At 41.2% G+C, this 17,669-nt stretch overlaps 1 protein-coding gene across 1 annotated transcript in view; it reads left to right on the top strand.

Moving 5' to 3' along the window:
* Positions 1 to 17,669, top strand: part of tdrd12 (tudor domain containing 12) — a 96,603-nt gene that overhangs the window by 47,248 nt on the left and 31,686 nt on the right. The window contains exons 18-23 of the mRNA XM_033036483.1: positions 3,764 to 3,903; positions 6,366 to 6,568; positions 7,721 to 7,823; positions 9,149 to 9,363; positions 9,698 to 9,908; positions 12,836 to 12,928. Coding sequence (XP_032892374.1) covers positions 3,764 to 3,903; positions 6,366 to 6,568; positions 7,721 to 7,823; positions 9,149 to 9,363; positions 9,698 to 9,908; positions 12,836 to 12,928 — 965 coding nt within the window. The remainder of the gene's footprint in view (positions 1 to 3,763; positions 3,904 to 6,365; positions 6,569 to 7,720; positions 7,824 to 9,148; positions 9,364 to 9,697; positions 9,909 to 12,835; positions 12,929 to 17,669) is intronic.

Genomic DNA, 17,669 nt, shown 5'->3' with positions numbered 1-17,669 from the left:
TAATTTTATCTTAAATGTTAATGGCGCATGATCCGAGATGATAATATTATGATATTTTGCATCATACGTAAAAGGAAGTAATTTAGAATCTATTAAAAAATAATCTATCCTCGAATAGGTTCCATGTACGGGCGAGAAAAAAGAATATTCTCGTCCGGATGGATTATCTAACCTCCAGATGTCTTTAATATTAGATGTATTGATAAAAGCATTTATGAATTTACTTGATTTCGAGGCAGCTTTCCTTTTTGCGGATGATCTATCTAGATAATTATCTAAAGTACAATTTAAATCACCTCCAATTATTAAATTGTGTTGAGTGGATATAGGAATATTATTAAATATTTTCTTAAAAAATAATGGATTATCAAAATTAGGGGCATATATATTCATTAAAATTACCTTTTTTGAATATAATTCCCCTGTAATTATTACATATCTGCCTTCTTTATCCTCTATAATAGAACTTTGTATGAAAGGTATACCTTTGCGAATAATTATTGCAACTCCTCTAGATTTATGAATAAATGTAGAATGATACACCTTAGAAATCCATTTAGCTGTTAATCTATGTTGAGCATCTTTTTTAAGATGAGTCTCTTGAAGGAAAATGACATCTGTCTTCAATCTGTTCAACTGAGCTAACACCTTTCCCCTTTTAATTGGTTCATTAATTCCTTTTACATTCCAACTGCAGAAGGTTACTCCATCACCCCCAGTCTTCACCTTTATATCATGCATTTTACTATTAGGGCGGCTTATTTTGGAGTAGCCTTCTTGACTCACCCAGCTCCCCGTTGCACCCGGACATCAATCCAATGAGAATTTCTTTCCACCTTAATCCACATCTATGTCTTCTTAAACTAAATACACAATATCCTTCACATCTACATTCAAATAATATATAATATAATATCAATAAAAAACAAAAACAATAAGAAATATCAATAATAAAAAAAAAGTAAAGGGTGTTAATAGGGTGCTCAGAAAAAAAAGAAACTACACTTGTATAGTGTGTAGTATGTGAAAGTGAAAGCCACACTAACGTGGCCATTAATCTAAAGACTTCCGTTTTTTTAATAAAAAAAAGATGTTGATTATACCAGCTCCTATCTCAAATGCTATATATATTGGGGTGGGGTACTAACTTTATATACTTAGTACTTAGTAATTATTTATATTATTCATATTACTATTTGCTAATTACTAATATCAATTGTATTTAATACTATAATATGTAATACTATTATCATGGAATAATTAAATATTTTCTAATAATTAATACAGAACTACTACTAAATGCCCATTATTCCACTTCCTTCTAAGTGAGTATTTCATAACCACAGGTCGATGATAAAAGTTCAGTCCTCTCCTTCTCCCTCGGGTTCTTCCTCCGCATCTTCTCTCTCTTCATCTTCTGGCTTCTGCTGTATGCCTCGGGCAAATTTCAATGCTTCAGTATGCTTAACGAAACGATATTCCTTGTCATCATAAGTTACTCTCAGTATTGCTGGGTACATCAAGCCATATCTCAGATTCTTAGTATTCTGTACATTCCTCAGGATACCTTTTGTTTCTTTAAATAGTGCTCTTTTCTTGGCCACTTCTGCTGGGAAGTCTCTAAAAATACTGATGTTGTCTCCCTCGTATTTCAGGTTTCTCTTTTTTATTATAATCTTCATCATGTCTTCGAAGACATGGTCAAAGGCCACTTTTACAATCATTTGTCTGGGCGATGAACCTATCCCAGGGGCCCGTCTTAGAGCCCTATGTGCACGGCTCAACAGGGGTTCATGATCCAAATTCAAAATATCCATTAAAAGTTTAGCAACAAATTTTCGAGGATCTTGACTCCCCTCACGACCTTCGCTCAGACCAACTATACGCAAATTTTTACGGCGTTGGCGTCCCTCCAGATCAATACATTTCTCGTTTGTTTTATGTAATAATTCTAAGAGGCGTTTGTTCTCGGCACGGAGTTTTTCGGTCTCCTTAGTATTCACTTCAGCAATTTTAGTTAGCTCTTTAATTGCTTCGCCTTGTTGGTCTAGCGAAATTATAGTAGGATCTATCTTGTCATCCAGCTTTCTTTCCATCCCAGCAGCTATTTCCTTTACATCCTCAATTTGAGTTTGTAACTCGGCATTAGCCTTTTCCTTCCACTCATCCATCATACTTTTTACCGTCGTTATAACTTGTTTTATTAAGTCTTCTTTATCTTCTTTATTTTTCTCGTGAGACACCAGCATATCCGCTTTTAAACTTTTTATCTCCTCCATATACTCCTTCCTCTGCTTCTTTATCTCCTCCATATACTCCTTCCTCTGCTTCTTTATCTCACCTAGAATGGTAGTCTTAAGTTCCTCCATTTCAGCTTTCCTCTGTGAGATATCTTCTTGAGAAGCAGCAGTTGCACCCGAGCTGAGGCCAGTTTCTTTTCTCGTAGCTTTTTTTCCAGCGGTGGGGGTGGGGGAGCGCTGGGTCATAATTTCTTCTTAAATCGCGCGCCTGATGACGTCACGCACCTTTTAAACGCTGCCGGAGCCGTTCACAATCGATCTCCTGTGGTAAGTGCGTTTGTTTGACCCTTTTACCCCCGTTTTAAATCCAGTTTTTTTCGGAGCTGTAATGGCGCGATTCCACTCACATCGTGGCGCCAACCGGAAGTTTGCCTGCTTCTGCTGCTGTTGGAGGTGAGACGTTGCGTCGCGCCAGGGTCTTGGGCCTGTCCCACTTTGGCCGGCAGTTCTGCGAAGATTTGGCCATTGGCGAGCGAAGATTTTGTTCGCTACAAAAAGTTCGGAGCCCCGTGCGATGTCGCGCACAACTACATGCCCCTCCGCGCTTCTCAGTGGGACCGGCCCCGCGCTGCCCTACGATGCCTGTGTGCCTCAACGCGACCACGAGGTCGCGTAATTTGCGTGCCAAGGACAACGTAAGTGGGACAGGCCCTTTAGCCTCCTGAACAAGTAATGCAGTTGGTACAGGAAAGAACTGCACATGCTGGTTTAAATCGAAGGTAGACACAAAGTGCTGGAGTAACTCAGCGGGACAGGCATCATCTCTGGAGAGAAGGAATGGGTGACATTTCGGGTCAAGACCCTTCAGATTTATCAGTCTGAAGAAGGGTCTCGACCCGAAACATCACCCATTCCTTCTCTCCAGAGATGCTGCCTGTCCCGTTGATTTACTCCAGCATTTTGTGTATCTTAATGCAGTTGGTATGTTTTCTTTGAAGTACTGTCAATGTGGTTTTACAAGGAATAAATGTTGGTGATATATACGCTTAAGAACTTGAAGCTTAAGCACCATTGATGTAGATTGAGGCATATAGTCCACCACACTTCCTGAGGTGGATGAGTAGCTCCTCATTTTGCTGACATTGAGGGGGCAGTTGATGTCCTGACATTGTGCTAATAAGCTCCCTATCCCTTTCCTGTATTTCATCTTGTCATTTTTCAACTACTTCAATGGTGTCATCGAAGGGCAACAATGTTGAAATTATTGCAGAGGATGTTTGTCACCTATCTTTTGTCATGAAATTGAGGATCCAGTTGCATAGAATGTTTCTGAGTCCTAGTTCCAGGAATGTGAGATATGTTTGGTTTGTCATTGTTGTTTTGCCACAATATTAATTGTCCAAACATTTTGCAGGTCATATTTGTTGTATTCAAAAGAAAATATTTTCATAATAATACCCCATACATTTTCCAGTACATTCATAAATCTTGAATATTGTTTTAAACACTTATTTTCTTAACAGTCACAACAGATGAGTGCCTCCAAGCGCTGGGAATTACAGATGCCACCAATGTAATCCATTATAGTTTTCCTTCATCTCAGGAAATATTTGGAACTCGCCTGTGTTGCATGGTTGACAATTTTAAGAACCTGATTATAGAGGTATTGTTAATTTTAAGGAAAATGCAATTACATTTGTAATTTTACAGGACAAGATAATTTGTTCACTACTGCTACTGTTATAATTGTCGTTGCTAGCTCTAGAATATGTGTTGACGTTGTAAAGAGCTACACGTTACCACATGTATTTACAATATTCAGTCCCAACGTTTTAGTGTGCTGTATTACTAGAATTATTAAATTCCACGTTATTTCCTATTCAATTCATGTTAATCGTACTTTGGTATTTTGCTGGCTTGCACATTTGTGTCAAATGGCCGTTTTAATTGGATCTCCAGATTGCTAACCATTTTAACTCCTCTTCCAATCTCATACTGACCTTTCTGTCCTGGACCTCCTCCATTGCCAAAGTAAGGCCACATGCAAACTGGAGGAACAACACTTATTCATATTCAACAACATATGGATAGCTTACAACTTAACGGTATGAACATTGAATTACCGTATTTCCCGGCAATGAAGACGCACCCCCATTTTGAGTTGCTAAATTTTGAAAAAAGGCTGGCGGGACAGGATCAAGGGTTTGATTTAGTCCACGAGTCAGCAACCTTTTTTGCATAGGGGCCAGGACCCATGTTTGTGAGCTGATGGCGGGCCACATCTATCGCCATAGTTAATAAATGGAGGTAATAATACATACTAACTAAATTAGTAATTTGTAATAATACATACTAATAATACATAAATTAGTAATATTACATACTAATAATACTTAGTTTTCACATGTTTTTCAATTAGTTTTCTGCAGTTTCCAGATTGCCTGCGTGCCCTGGGACTGGCTGCAGTTCCCAGATCCCTTGTGTCCCCGGGACTGGCTGTAATTCCCAGGTCGCCTGCGAGCACCGGGACTGGCTGCAGTTCCCAATTCGCCTGCGAGGCCCGGGACTAGCTGTAGTTCTGCTGTCCAGTCCCGGCGGCCACTCGCAGCCACCCGAGCTACTGAATGAGTTGCTGGAATGATCCCCGACATCCTCCTTCTCAACGCTCCTGCCCTCCCCACAAATTTACTCCTGGCGGCCCAGCCATGCTGATCCGGGCCAGACTCCCCACTTGCTGTGAAAGGAACTCTTCCCCCCCCCCCCCCCCCCAGCATAGCTGTCCTTTTACAACCGCTGTGCTGAGGGATAGCTAAGTCTGTCTTTCTTGGCTAACAATCCAAACTTCGGCCTCCAAGACACAGGTAAATTTTTGGGCCTTATTTTAGGGTAAAAAATAGTGTCTTCATTGCCGGGAAATACGGTATCCAATTTTGTATAACTAACCTCCAAACATCCCTTCCATTTTTGCCTCCTTTCTTCCTCGTGTCCCTCCTGGATGCTAACCCATATCTCCCCTTTCCCTCCCCCATCCCCTTCCACCAAAATTCAATCCCCGGCTTCATAATGTGTACCACTTTTATCCTTATCTCCTCTTCTCACACATTTTATCTTTTTATCTCTTGCCTTTGTTCAACCATCTGCCAATCAAACCCACCCTCACCTGTATCCACCTGTTATTTGCCAGATTTGGCCTCCCTCCACTTCTCTTCCAGCTTTCTTCCCCTCCCCCCACCAGTCGGTCTGAAGAAGAGTTCCAACCCGAAACGTCACCTATCCATGTAAAAGTTCACTTAAGAAGATAGACAAGGTACAAATTCTTAAGACCATACAAAGCTTTAATTTAACGTCTGACGGATGTTGACCTAGAGACCCAGAGGCAACAGTTTTACGTCTGAATCTCCAGCAGCACACACAAAGAAATACCAGAAAACCCGAGTTTATATACGTACAGATATAAAACCAATTGCATGATGTAATGTACAAAAACCATCAGCCACCTCCATATATGGAGTTGTTTTTCACTCTGCCGAAAGGCAGTCATCCCAATGGCATCCTCTGGCCCCTTCTTATCTGATTAACCTCTTCAACTTACATTAAAAAAAACCTTGTAAGAGAGCTGTGAACTATTCAACTTAAGTTAAAAAAAAACCCTTGTCACGATGGGAGTTGTCCAAATCCCATCATGCATTACAATTGGCTTTTTACAACAGGAAAGCTTAAATATGACAACAATCAATTAATAACTAACTCTTTCGGCCATGTTGTCCAGAGATGCTTCCTGACCTGCTGAGTTACTCCAGCATTGTGTCTTTTTTTTGTAAACCAGCAGCTGCAGTTGGATCTTTGTCCTCAGCGAAATGAGGAATTTACTGAAATTAGCTTGAAAGGTTCACAGGAGGTTAAAATGGATGCAATCATGGTTATTTTGGTAGCTAATTGTGGTTTTATTATTTTGAGGAAGAAATTTGAGGGATTGATGTGAATTCGATAAATTTAATTTCAAATTTCAAATTTTGTCTTGTGCATTTTGTTTGTTTGGTGTTGCCTTGCAGCTAAAGATATGTTTAGAACCTTTAACAAATTAGACTTCCTATTATGATATAAAAATATTCTTTTTAATACTAGGAATCAACTCTTCGAACTCAGTCAATTATTATAATGAGTGACAAAAATGCGCCTCAAATAGTCTCCTTTCTTCAGTACCTAGAAAGAACAGAAGCCAAAATCCCTACTGAATTGTATAAGTTTATTTCTAACTTGAATGACAAAGATGACAATTGCTATGACAAATCTCTATGTAAATACCTTAAAGCGTATGGAATCTGCAGGTAAGAAATTTATTTAACAATGATTTGCTTTGTCAATTTAAGGCAAGTTGAGAGAAATATCTCGGTAACTACAATGATGAGGCTTTACCATCATTTGCTGGAGAGAAATACCACAAGATGTCCATTATATTCTGGAAAAGATGAATTCATGATTGGTTAACATTAGATGCTTTAGCTCTGGGTCACATGAAACACCAAATATATTTTGATTTATTTATAACATCCATTAGAGAAACTGTTCACTTGATCAGGGATGTTTCATATAATTAACTTGGGTTTGATACCTGACAGTGGAATATCAAATTTCAAGTTACGCATAGGTGTAATCCACTCGTATTTGAATTGAGACGTCTACAACAGGTCAAAGCATTAATGCTCTTCTTGCGTATGGCATGCACAGCCTAAAGTTGTAGGACAACTTGTTCTATTTGATCTTATTTGATTGTGCACGCCAGGTTGATTGCATTCGTTGAAAGAGGGCGGACCACGTGAAGGTTGCAGTCTCCCACCCCAGCATTAATGATGATGTGTGTTGTATGTGCAAATGACAATTATATGACCTTGAAAATGATTCAATTTTAAGTTCATCAAATAGATTAGCTAGTGTTGTACATGCAATTATTTTTAAAATCAAGAGTGTATAGGAACAAAAATAAATGATTTTTTTGATGTTTAGTACATTTTCCAATGTTCGGTACCATGGTCCATTGTTAAAAGTGCTATATTTTCATACAGGATGGAAAATGAATGAACGTGCCTTGATTTAAAATAAATGGGGTCATAAAAAGCTTGAAGACTTTTTGTGAGTGCATTCTCCATAACAGCATGGTATTCTTAAAGTACATGTTGATACTTGTGTAGTTGCACTTTTAGCCTCCGTAAACTACACCTACTGGAAACACTTGATTTTGGTATCACAAAGGAAATTAACTCTAAATTTGGGAGATTTACAATAAGCAATTCAAAGTGTTTGTATTAAAGTAACTGCAAAGACCTTTAATTTTCTTTAAATAATTTCGCGGCATACATGCTTGAGCTGTGTAAACGATATACATCGCTGAGGTTGTTAGTTCTTTGATACTTTCATATTTTATAATCCGTATCAGATGGACAAGATTCTGTGAAAGTTTTACTCTAATGTGTCCATTTCAGAGATATTAAAACTTGTGCAAGTCGTCATAAAATTCACCCAAATATGGACAAACCACGGCGCCTTTCAGATAAAAAGTGTTTGCCGTCTCGAGGATACGTTGAGGTAAGCTTGCTAACGATTTATTTTTGTGCCTTAGTTTGCGGACAGGATTTCAAGTTTTTGTTGCATTCCCTCATTCAGCTTTCTCTTTTAGAAATTAGCAATATGAAGATTATTTCCACAATTGTGTTTACTAATGGCAGTCACTCAATAGATGCTGCCTCACCCGCTGCGTTTCTCCAGCGTAATGTTACGGGTGATAACTAACTTGCACAGTAGCTTCAGTTAATCCCGTTGAAAGCTAATATTTTATAATTTACATGCATGCAACCTAACTCTGATGTTGAATTAATTCGGTTTTTTTTAATGTGAAGATGACATTTCCATGTATCAACAGAGTTTTGAATTTTTAAAGTTTATGATTTTGGTTTTATCCCATAATTGTTTTCTGGCAAATTTGCTAACATATTTTCTTAAATTACAATAATGTCTGCAACTGAAAAGTACTTTGTAGACTATACCATTTTTGAGTGTGCTGAGCTGCCAAAACTCCCCTTTTTACTGCAATTTTTGTCTTCCATCCTTTTGGTCCCCGAGAAGCAATTGTTATTTGTTAACAGGTAAATGTTCTCATAGATTATATTGGCACCTAATAGTTGTAAATAAATCTCACATTACTGGCTTCTCTTTGGAGGTCATCATTAATGCAAAAGATCTGTTTGTTGCTATGCTGTAATATTTGATGGACATTGTAATAAGGATGAGTTTATAATTATACTAGACCAACTGGGACCCGTTGGATCCCTTCACACGGGAGGCCTGGTACCCCAATGCAATATTCCACCAATCAACCATAGCCCCCACGGGAGGCCTGGTCCCCCAACGCAACCCGTTCCCCAACGCAATATTCCACCACTCACCTGTTTCCCCAATGCAACCCATTCCCCCAACACAATATTCCACCACTCACCCGTTCCCCCAATGCAATATTCCACCACTGCGCAGGGGCTGCTCATTTCACCTTATTCAAATTACAGTGTATTGTGACTTTAAAACATTGAATCTCCCTCCATGCTGCCAGGAACATTCTTGATACTTGCTGGAAGGACTGAATGTTCCTCGATTGCAACTTGGGCCAGCAAGGACTTTAGCTGCTTAATTTGTTTTAAACTTGAATTTCTAATGTTAAAAATTATGAATAACTTGTGAAATATAACATCAATCTAAATGAAACTTGACACAGTGACCACCACGGGACATCGTGTGTCATTTTGGCGTAGTTCCAGGATCACATGAATATGTATGGATGGATGGATGTTTTAGTAATATATAGATAGAGTATATGGTAATAAAATAATATACTCATATTAGAATTGAATCTTCTCTAGATAATTCCGACTTGGGTCAGTAATGCTTCTATTTATTATGGCCGAATAATCCATCACCGAAATAAATGGGAAAATCCTCCAGTCTCATTGGAAGATGATTATCTGACACTTCTAAAAGATATGGCTGAATACTACATGGACGAGAATCACCAGAAACCGGTAGAGCAATTGAAACTATTTGCTCTGTATGCACTTCAAGAAAAAATGTATTGCAGGTAAGGTGGGATTTTTCAAGAACGATATTTCAGGGATGTGTTGCACTTCTAGGATCTATTTGGGTGAGAGGAGGAGGGCGGGAGGGAGGGGGGGGGGAAAGAGGCCCTGGGGGGGTGATGAAAGAGAGGCCGGGTGGGGTGGGGGAGCCCGAGGGGAAAGGGAGGGGGGGAGAGGAGAGGGGTGGAGGAGGAGGGGGGAAAGGAGGAGGGGAGGAGAGGAGAAAGGGAGCGGGAAGTGGAGGAAGGGAGCGGGCAGCGGTGCGCGCATCAACCAAAATCTGATTGAAGTTTTCTGAACATTTACTTTCTATTGATTTATGTATTGTGTTATAAGGGTGCAATTAATGGCATTACCACCCCAAGATCAAAGTACAGTTCTCAGTAATGCAGAAGTGAAATATATCGACAGTGGTCAAACTGGACGTGTGATGCAAAAACAGCTGCTTGAACTCCCGGCTAAGTTCCAGCTTCTACCCGCACAGATTGTTGAATTTATCGTCTCTAAGGTGAAACCTATTGACCATGAAAAGGATTGGAATCCACAGGTAAAGTAAATGGTTTTAAGTTTGGGGAACTGCATATTAAGTCCTCAAATTTCACTAGATGTTTAGACACCTTGTTTTCACTAGATGTTCAAACTGAGTAATCATGAAATCCTGCTCGGAATGTGAATGTACCTCTTGATGTTTCGTACAATGGAATGGTGCAACATGGTTTAATAACGACAGGTAGACACAAAATGTTGGAGTAACTCAGCGGGTGATGTTGCATTTCTGGAGAGACGGAATGGGTGACGTTTCAGGTCGAGACCCTTCTTCAGACAGGTCTCTCTGAACTTGGTCATTCATCCCACTAAAATCTCTAAAAATACATTTTATTTGCTGAGCAATGGGAAAAGGCAGATCTGTAGGAGTCATTACCTGTACATTACCTGTACAGAAAGAGATTAGTTAAAACAAATGTAGGTCCCTTGCAGTCAGAAATAGGTGAGTTGATCATGGGGAACAAGGATATGGCGGACCAATTGAATAACTACTTTGGTTCCGTCTTCACTAAGGAAGACATAAATAATCTGCCGGAAATAGCAGGGGACCGCGGGTCAAAGGAGTTGGAGGAATTGAGTGAAATCAAGGTTAGCCGGGAAGTGGTGTTGGGTAAATTGAATGGATTAAAGGCCGATAAATCCCCAGGGCCAGATAGGCTGCATCCCAGAGTACTTAAGGAAGTAGCTCCAGAAATAGTGGATGCATTAGTAATAATCTTTCAAAACTCTTTAGATTCTGGAGTAGTTCCTGAGGATTGCCGGGTAGCAAACGTAACCCCACTTTTTAAGAAGGGAGGGAGAGAGAAAACGGGGAATTACAGACCAGTTAGTCTAACATCGGTAGTGGGGAAACTGCTAGAGTCAGTTATTAAAGATGGGATAGCAGCACATTTGGAAAGTGGTGAAATCATTGGACAAAGTCAGCATGGATTTACAAAAGGTAAATCATGTCTGACGAATCTTATAGAATTTTTCGAGGATGTAACTAGTAGCGTGGATAGGGGAGAACCAGTGGATGTGGTGTATCTGGACTTCCAGAAGGCTTTCGACAAGGTCCCACATAAGAGATTAGTATACAAACTTAAAGCACACGGCATTGGGGGTTCAGTATTGATGTGGATAGAGAACTGGCTGGCAAACAGGAAGCAAAGAGTAGGAGTAAGCGGGTCCTTTTCACAATGGCAGGCAGTGACTAGTGGGGTACCGCAAGGCTCAGTGCTGGGACCCCAGCTATTTACAATATATATTAATGATCTGGATGAGGGAATTGAAGGCAATATCTCCAAGTTTGCGGATGACACTAAGCTGGGGGGCAGTGTTAGCTGTGAGGAGGATGCTAGGAGACTGCAAGGTGACTTGGATAGGCTGGGTGAGTGGGCAAATGTTTGGCAGATGCAGTATAATGTGGATAAATGTGAGGTTATCCATTTTGGTGGCAAAAACAGGAAAGCAGACTATTTAAATGGTGGCCGACTAGGAAAAGAGGAGATGCAGCGAGACCTGGGTGTCATGGTACACCAGTCATTGAAAGTAGGCATGCAGGTGCAGCAGGCAGTGAAGAAAGCGAATGGTATGTTAGCTTTCATAGCAAAAGGATTTGAGTATAGGAGCAGGGACGTTCTACTGCAGTTGTACAGGGTCTTGGTGAGACCACACCTGGAGTATTGCGTACAGTTTTGGTCTCCAAATCTGAGGAAGGACATTATTGCCATAGAGGGAGTGCAGAGAAGGTTCACCAGACTGATTCCTGTGATGTCAGGACTATCTTATGAAGAAAGACTGGATAGACTTGGTTTATACTCTCTAGAATTTAGGAGATTGAGAGGGGATCTTATAGAAACTTATACAATTCTTACGGGGTTGGACAGGCTAGATGCAGGAAGATTGCTCCCGATGTTGGGGAAGTCCAGGACAAGGGGTCACAGCTTAAGGATAAGGGGGAAATCCTTTAAAACCGAGATGAGAAGAACTTTTTTCACACAGAGAGTGGTGAATCTCTGGAACTCTCTGCCACAGAGGGTAGTCGAGGCCAGTTCATTGGCTATATTTAAGAGGGAGTTAGATGTGGCCCTTGTGGCTAAGGGGATCAGAGGGTATGGAGAGAAGGCAGGTACGGGATACTGAGTTGGATGATCAGCCATGATCATATTGAATGGCGGTGCAGGCTCGAAGGGCTGAATGGCCTACTCCTGCACCTAATTTCTATGTTTCTACATTGATTGTCTTGTTTTGCTGCTTCAAACAAGCTGTAAGGGAACATTACCACATTTGAAAAGGCAAAAAATAATATTTTTTCATAATGTTAATAGTGATACTGGATTTATGACACAATCATTGTTTATGAACTGAAGAATCATTTACAATAAGAATTGTAATACATTTGCAGAATACATTTGCAAATTGTGATTTTTCTACTGATCTGTCACCAAAAGGCATTTCACTCTGAAGGTAGCAGAGATTGAAAGGATGAAACTTCCCATTTCCAACATCAAGCTGTTTTGCATTTCTCATGATATCCATGTTGCACCTATCATTATGTAACTATGTACTTCATGAGAACAAGGAACATGATTGCACCCCATTGTGTGTGGCAGTAAACTCATCTGAACCTGATAGTTAAATTACTTGGAATACATGATATCAATGCAAAAATATATTATATCTTCCAGCACATTTTGACTTTTAGCACTGTTATCCATTGTTTATAATCAATTTAAATTTAACAACTCCCCCTCCCCCACCCTTTTTTCCGAATACAGAAAACCATGCAGTTATTTTTGGAAAATATGAAATTAAGGAATTAACTTGTTCAAGGATTAACACTGAATATTTGAGTTACGTCTCTTATAAGTAAACAGTTTATTGCACATTTGAAGTCTACAGGGGCAGAGATTAGTTTTCACATAGATTTTTGTTTGATTTAAACAGGTATCCAGATTTATTAAGCAAAAAATCAGCAATAAATCACTTGAAGCTAAAATTGTCCTTGCTCTTGGTAATACTCTATGGCTACACCCTGTAGTAAGTATGAGAAATTAATTGTGTTGTTCCAGATATGTTAATGATGTGGATGCTAAGCAGCCAGAATTTTCTTTTCGACAAACTTAATTAAAAATTATATAGATTTGTACGAAATTGTTAGATCTGTCAACTGACTAAATCAATATTGTAGCGATCTATAATGCAATTCTAAGTGAAATGAAGCAAGAGTAGTCAAATGAGGATTTCTTCTTCCAACATTCTACAAATTCTAATGTCCCTGTGGATTGGAAGGTAGTAAAGTCACCCTACTAATTAAGAAAGGAAGCAACCACCAGCCAGTTAGAGCAAACGGAACTGGGGGTAATATTCTGAATTTTCGTAGAGTGGAAATAAACTGGTGGTTGGCAAGTTGGGAATAGCAGGATTTACTTCAGAAATTGGTGCTTGGACCTCAACTATTTTACTTCGGAGTCACGTGAGTGACTACGTGAAGAACCCCGCCACGACGCATGCGTGCCATATCGCTTTCACGCTTGCGAAACGACAGGCGGGGTGGAGCGTCCCCCGCAGCGGTAAGTTGAAACCGCGACCTGCAGGTAAGTGATTTACTCTGCGATAGTTTTTGTCCCCGCGCTGTTTTTACACAGGGGGGGAAGCTGGACAAAATAGTGTCCACAAGTGCTGCGAGTGAAGCTGGGTGGGGAGGACCGCGAAGTTGCAGGAGCCAGCAGCAGCTGAAGGCACAAGCCCCGTAAGGGATCAGCTGTGCCGACTTTTGGCCCCGCGCCGGCCAGAACTCCACGGCTGGGTGGGAGACTATTCAAATGGGGCCGTCGACTTTTTGGACAAGTCGAAAACGGCAGGAGACGGGGTGGAACGACGTTCCCCCGTAGCGACAATTTTAACCTGGACCTGCAGGTAAGAGCTGCGGTCTTTTTTGTGTTTTTACCATGCTAATTACAGGTGGAGAAACCAACGGGCTGCGATGGGATTAGCTGTGCCCGATGTCGCCTCCGCACCGGCCAGATCCACTCCATGGCAGGGCAGTAAGGACAAAGCTGGTGAGGGAGGACCGCGGAGCAGCGGGCAGCCAGCAGCAGCCAGCGGCACTCGGATCACCGATAGTGGGATCAGCTGTGCCCGATGTCGCCTCCGCACCGGCCAGATCCACGCAGCCGGGCGGAAAGGCTAGACACAAAATCAAACAAGGTCGTGGACTCAGAGGAGTCCGACTTTGAACAACCGCGGGCGGCCAGCGACCGAGAGCGCTGGAGCCGGATGGAGCGGTGTGTGGAGCATTTGCTCCAATGTGACAGACTCCAGGAGATGGAGTCGGGTCACTGTGGGCCCTATGATAAACCCACAGCAGTACCTCTTGAAGGGCTGCACAGTGCTTCTACTTCATCAGAGGGGAGCACTGCGGGTCAGTTCTGGGCTGACCTGGAAGAGGGGTCCGCAGAAGGAAAGACAAGAGAACCTACTGGACTAATAAAATGGACTCCCAACAAACACTACAGCCAAAGACAGCACCCCTACGCACCCACCAGCAGAACTGGTGAAAGCTCGAAGGCACGGTATTCAAAACATGAGTCTTTTTAGGCCATGGCCCAGGCCGGCCTTCTTGGAAGATGCGGGGACCTCCAACGCCAACCAAACCGAAAATCCAGACACCAGCGCAACAACAGCAGCGAAGAACTTACAAAAAGAAGTAAACCTGCCACTGGTAACTATGGAGGTAGGCGGGTCTGGTTCCCTACAAAATACAGGGAGCATGGAGGTTGGGGGGAGAATACACTCTTTTCTGAATGCATGGAGCATGTTAACAACCGATACTTACATCTTAAGCAGTATCCAGGGATATACAATAGAGTTTATACACAAGTACAGCCCTCCAGTTCAACATATACCGAACCGAATGTTCGTGCCTTCTGATAAAGAAAAATCAAAAGCGCAAGCTGAACTGGAGCGGCTTTACATAAAAGGTGTAATTGAGAAAACTCAACACGAACCATTAGAATTCGTGTCCAATATATTTATCAAAAACAAAAAAGGTGGTGGTTGTCGCATCACCATAGATCTGACAAAATGGATACCTTTGTTACTGCTAAACAATTAATTTCCAAAGGTTACTTCATGGCCAGCATCGAGTTAAAAGATGCTTACTATTCAGTGCCTATACGAGGTGACCACAGATGTTACTTAAAATTCAACTGGATGGGCAACTCTGGCAGTATAAAGCACTGCCAAATGGGTCATCAGCCCCAGGCTGTTCACAAACATTTTGAAACCAGCCCTAGCGTTTCTACGGAAACGTAAACACATGGTCATGGCATATTTAGATGACTTTCTCATTGTGGGCAAAACTTTGGAATTGGCCAAACAAACTGTAACAGCCACAAAACAGTTATTTGAAAAACTTGGATTTATTATCCATCCAGTTAAATCTAAACTAACGCCTTCCACTACTATGGACTATTTGGGGGTTTCACCATTGACTCAGTTCACATGTCGGTGACTCTGCCTAAGGGAAAGGCTAGAGAATTAATAGAGGCTTGCATAACCTCATTGACATCAGCAAACCATCCATCAGATTGGTAGCAAAAGTAATTGGCAAATGGTGGCTGCCTTTCCAGCCACACAATTTAGACCTCTACATTACCAAAACTTACAGAGAGCAAAAATACAAGCACTCTAAATTAATGCAGGTCACTTTGACAGACCTATGAAACTACCAATCAAGCTAAAATGGTGGATAGATAACATCTGGCTTTGTTCCAATCCAATCATTGTCAGTAACCCTTCCATGGTACTACAAACTGATGCCAGTGCACTTGGGTGGGGAGCCACCAATACCATCACCAGCTGTGGAGGTAGATGGACTGCTCAGGAGGCATCATTATTACCCACACTGGGCATAAACTACCTGGAAATGTTGAGTGCATTCCATGGCCTAAAGTCATATTGTACTGGATCATATCACCAGCATGTTAGACTACAGATAGACAATACCACTGTGGTAGCATACATTAACCACATGGGTGGAAACAAATCGACATCATGTGACAATCTGGCTAATACAATTTGGCAATGGTGTATCCAGAGAGATATTTGGATATCAGCCACTTACCTACCAGGAAGACTAAATTCAGTGGCAGACACCAGGTCACGCAAATTTAATGAAAACACCGAATGGATGTTGAATAAAAAAGTATTTGCTGATATTACAGCAAAATATAGAACACCAGATATCGATCTATTCGCATCCAGACTTAACCACCAGTTATCAAATTATGTTTCATGGGAACCAGACCCTGGGGCAGCGGCGACAGATGCATTTTCGCTGCATTGGGGGGGGGGAATTGTTTATTTACGCATTCCCTCCTTCCTGCCTCGTCAGTCGGGTATTAAGGAAAATACAACAAGACTCTGCGTCTGGTATTGGTAGTACCCGATTGGCCTACTCAACCATGGTTCCCAGTGGTATTAAACATGGTATTAGAAGCATGTACCACCATCCCACATAGACCAGATTTATTGCTACATCCCGTAACAAGGGATAGCCACCCATGCCATAAACATTTGAACTTACTAATTTGTAGAGTTTTAAAAACACCTCTACTACAACTGGGACTGACGGACCGAACAGTGAACATGATCTCGGCGGCCCAAAGACAGTCAACCAAAAAAAAAAAAAACAGTATCTGGTCTATATCAGGAAGTGGGCGATGCACTGCCATAAAAACAACATCACCTGCAGAGACATGAACATCCCGTCTGTTCTGGAATATCTGGCAGGCCTCCACTATGATGAGGGGCTCAGTTACAGTGCCATCAACTGCGCCAGAAGTGCCCTATCGACTTACATATGGCAGGGGACAGAGCGTTACTCTGTTGGGACTCACCCACTGGTAACAAAACTTATGAGGGGAATTTTTAATACTAATCACCCAAGAACCAGGTACTCCCAAATATGGGATGTAAGTATTATCCTGAAGATGCTCAGGAATTGGTCTCCAGCAACAGCTCTGTCCCTACACAGACTGACATTAAAAACAGTCATGCTAATGGCATTGGTCACGGCACAGAGGGTACAGTCACTGCATAAACTAAGACTGGACAACATGACTTCCTCAACAGAAAATATTACGTTTCATATCTATGAATTAGTAAGCAGAACAGACAGGGATCAGCAGGCCTCAATATACAATTTAGGTCTTACCCAACAGATGACCGTCTGTGTATAGTAAGACATCTGTCGTTATACATGGAGAAAACGAAAATCCTAAGAGGCAATGAGAAGGCACTTTTTGGTCAGCCACTAGCAACCACACAAAAGAGTGACGGTCCAGACCATCTCAAGATGGCTGAAACAGGCTGGGGTGGATACTAATATTTTTAAATCTCATTCCGCCAGGGCTGCAGCTACATCGGCAGCGATACAGTTGGATGTACCAATGGACCAAATCCTCAAGGCAGCAGGATGGTCTGGGGGAAAGAACATTCCAATTATTTTACAATAAACCAGTAATGAAACCTGGAACGTTTGCAGAAACAAATTTAAATTCTGTAAATTAATTTAAACCCATAAAAAGGGGTTATAAATTTGTGTTAATAAATTTTATGATTTCAATGTCGAATTCATGTCCAAATTATGTTAACACAATTCCTCCTACAGTCATCAAGGCAGACGTGATGCATGGACTCGTTTCCACGGCATGAAATCACAGAGCTTTAAAATCTTCACGTAGTCACTCACGCGACTCCGAAGTAAAATAGTAAG

This window comes from Amblyraja radiata, chromosome 17 (genome assembly GCF_010909765.2).
Source record: "Amblyraja radiata isolate CabotCenter1 chromosome 17, sAmbRad1.1.pri, whole genome shotgun sequence".
Classification (NCBI taxonomy): Eukaryota; Metazoa; Chordata; class Chondrichthyes; order Rajiformes; family Rajidae; genus Amblyraja; species Amblyraja radiata.
Note: the sequence above shows the minus strand (reverse complement) of the source record. Positions and strands in the feature narration are given on the sequence as shown.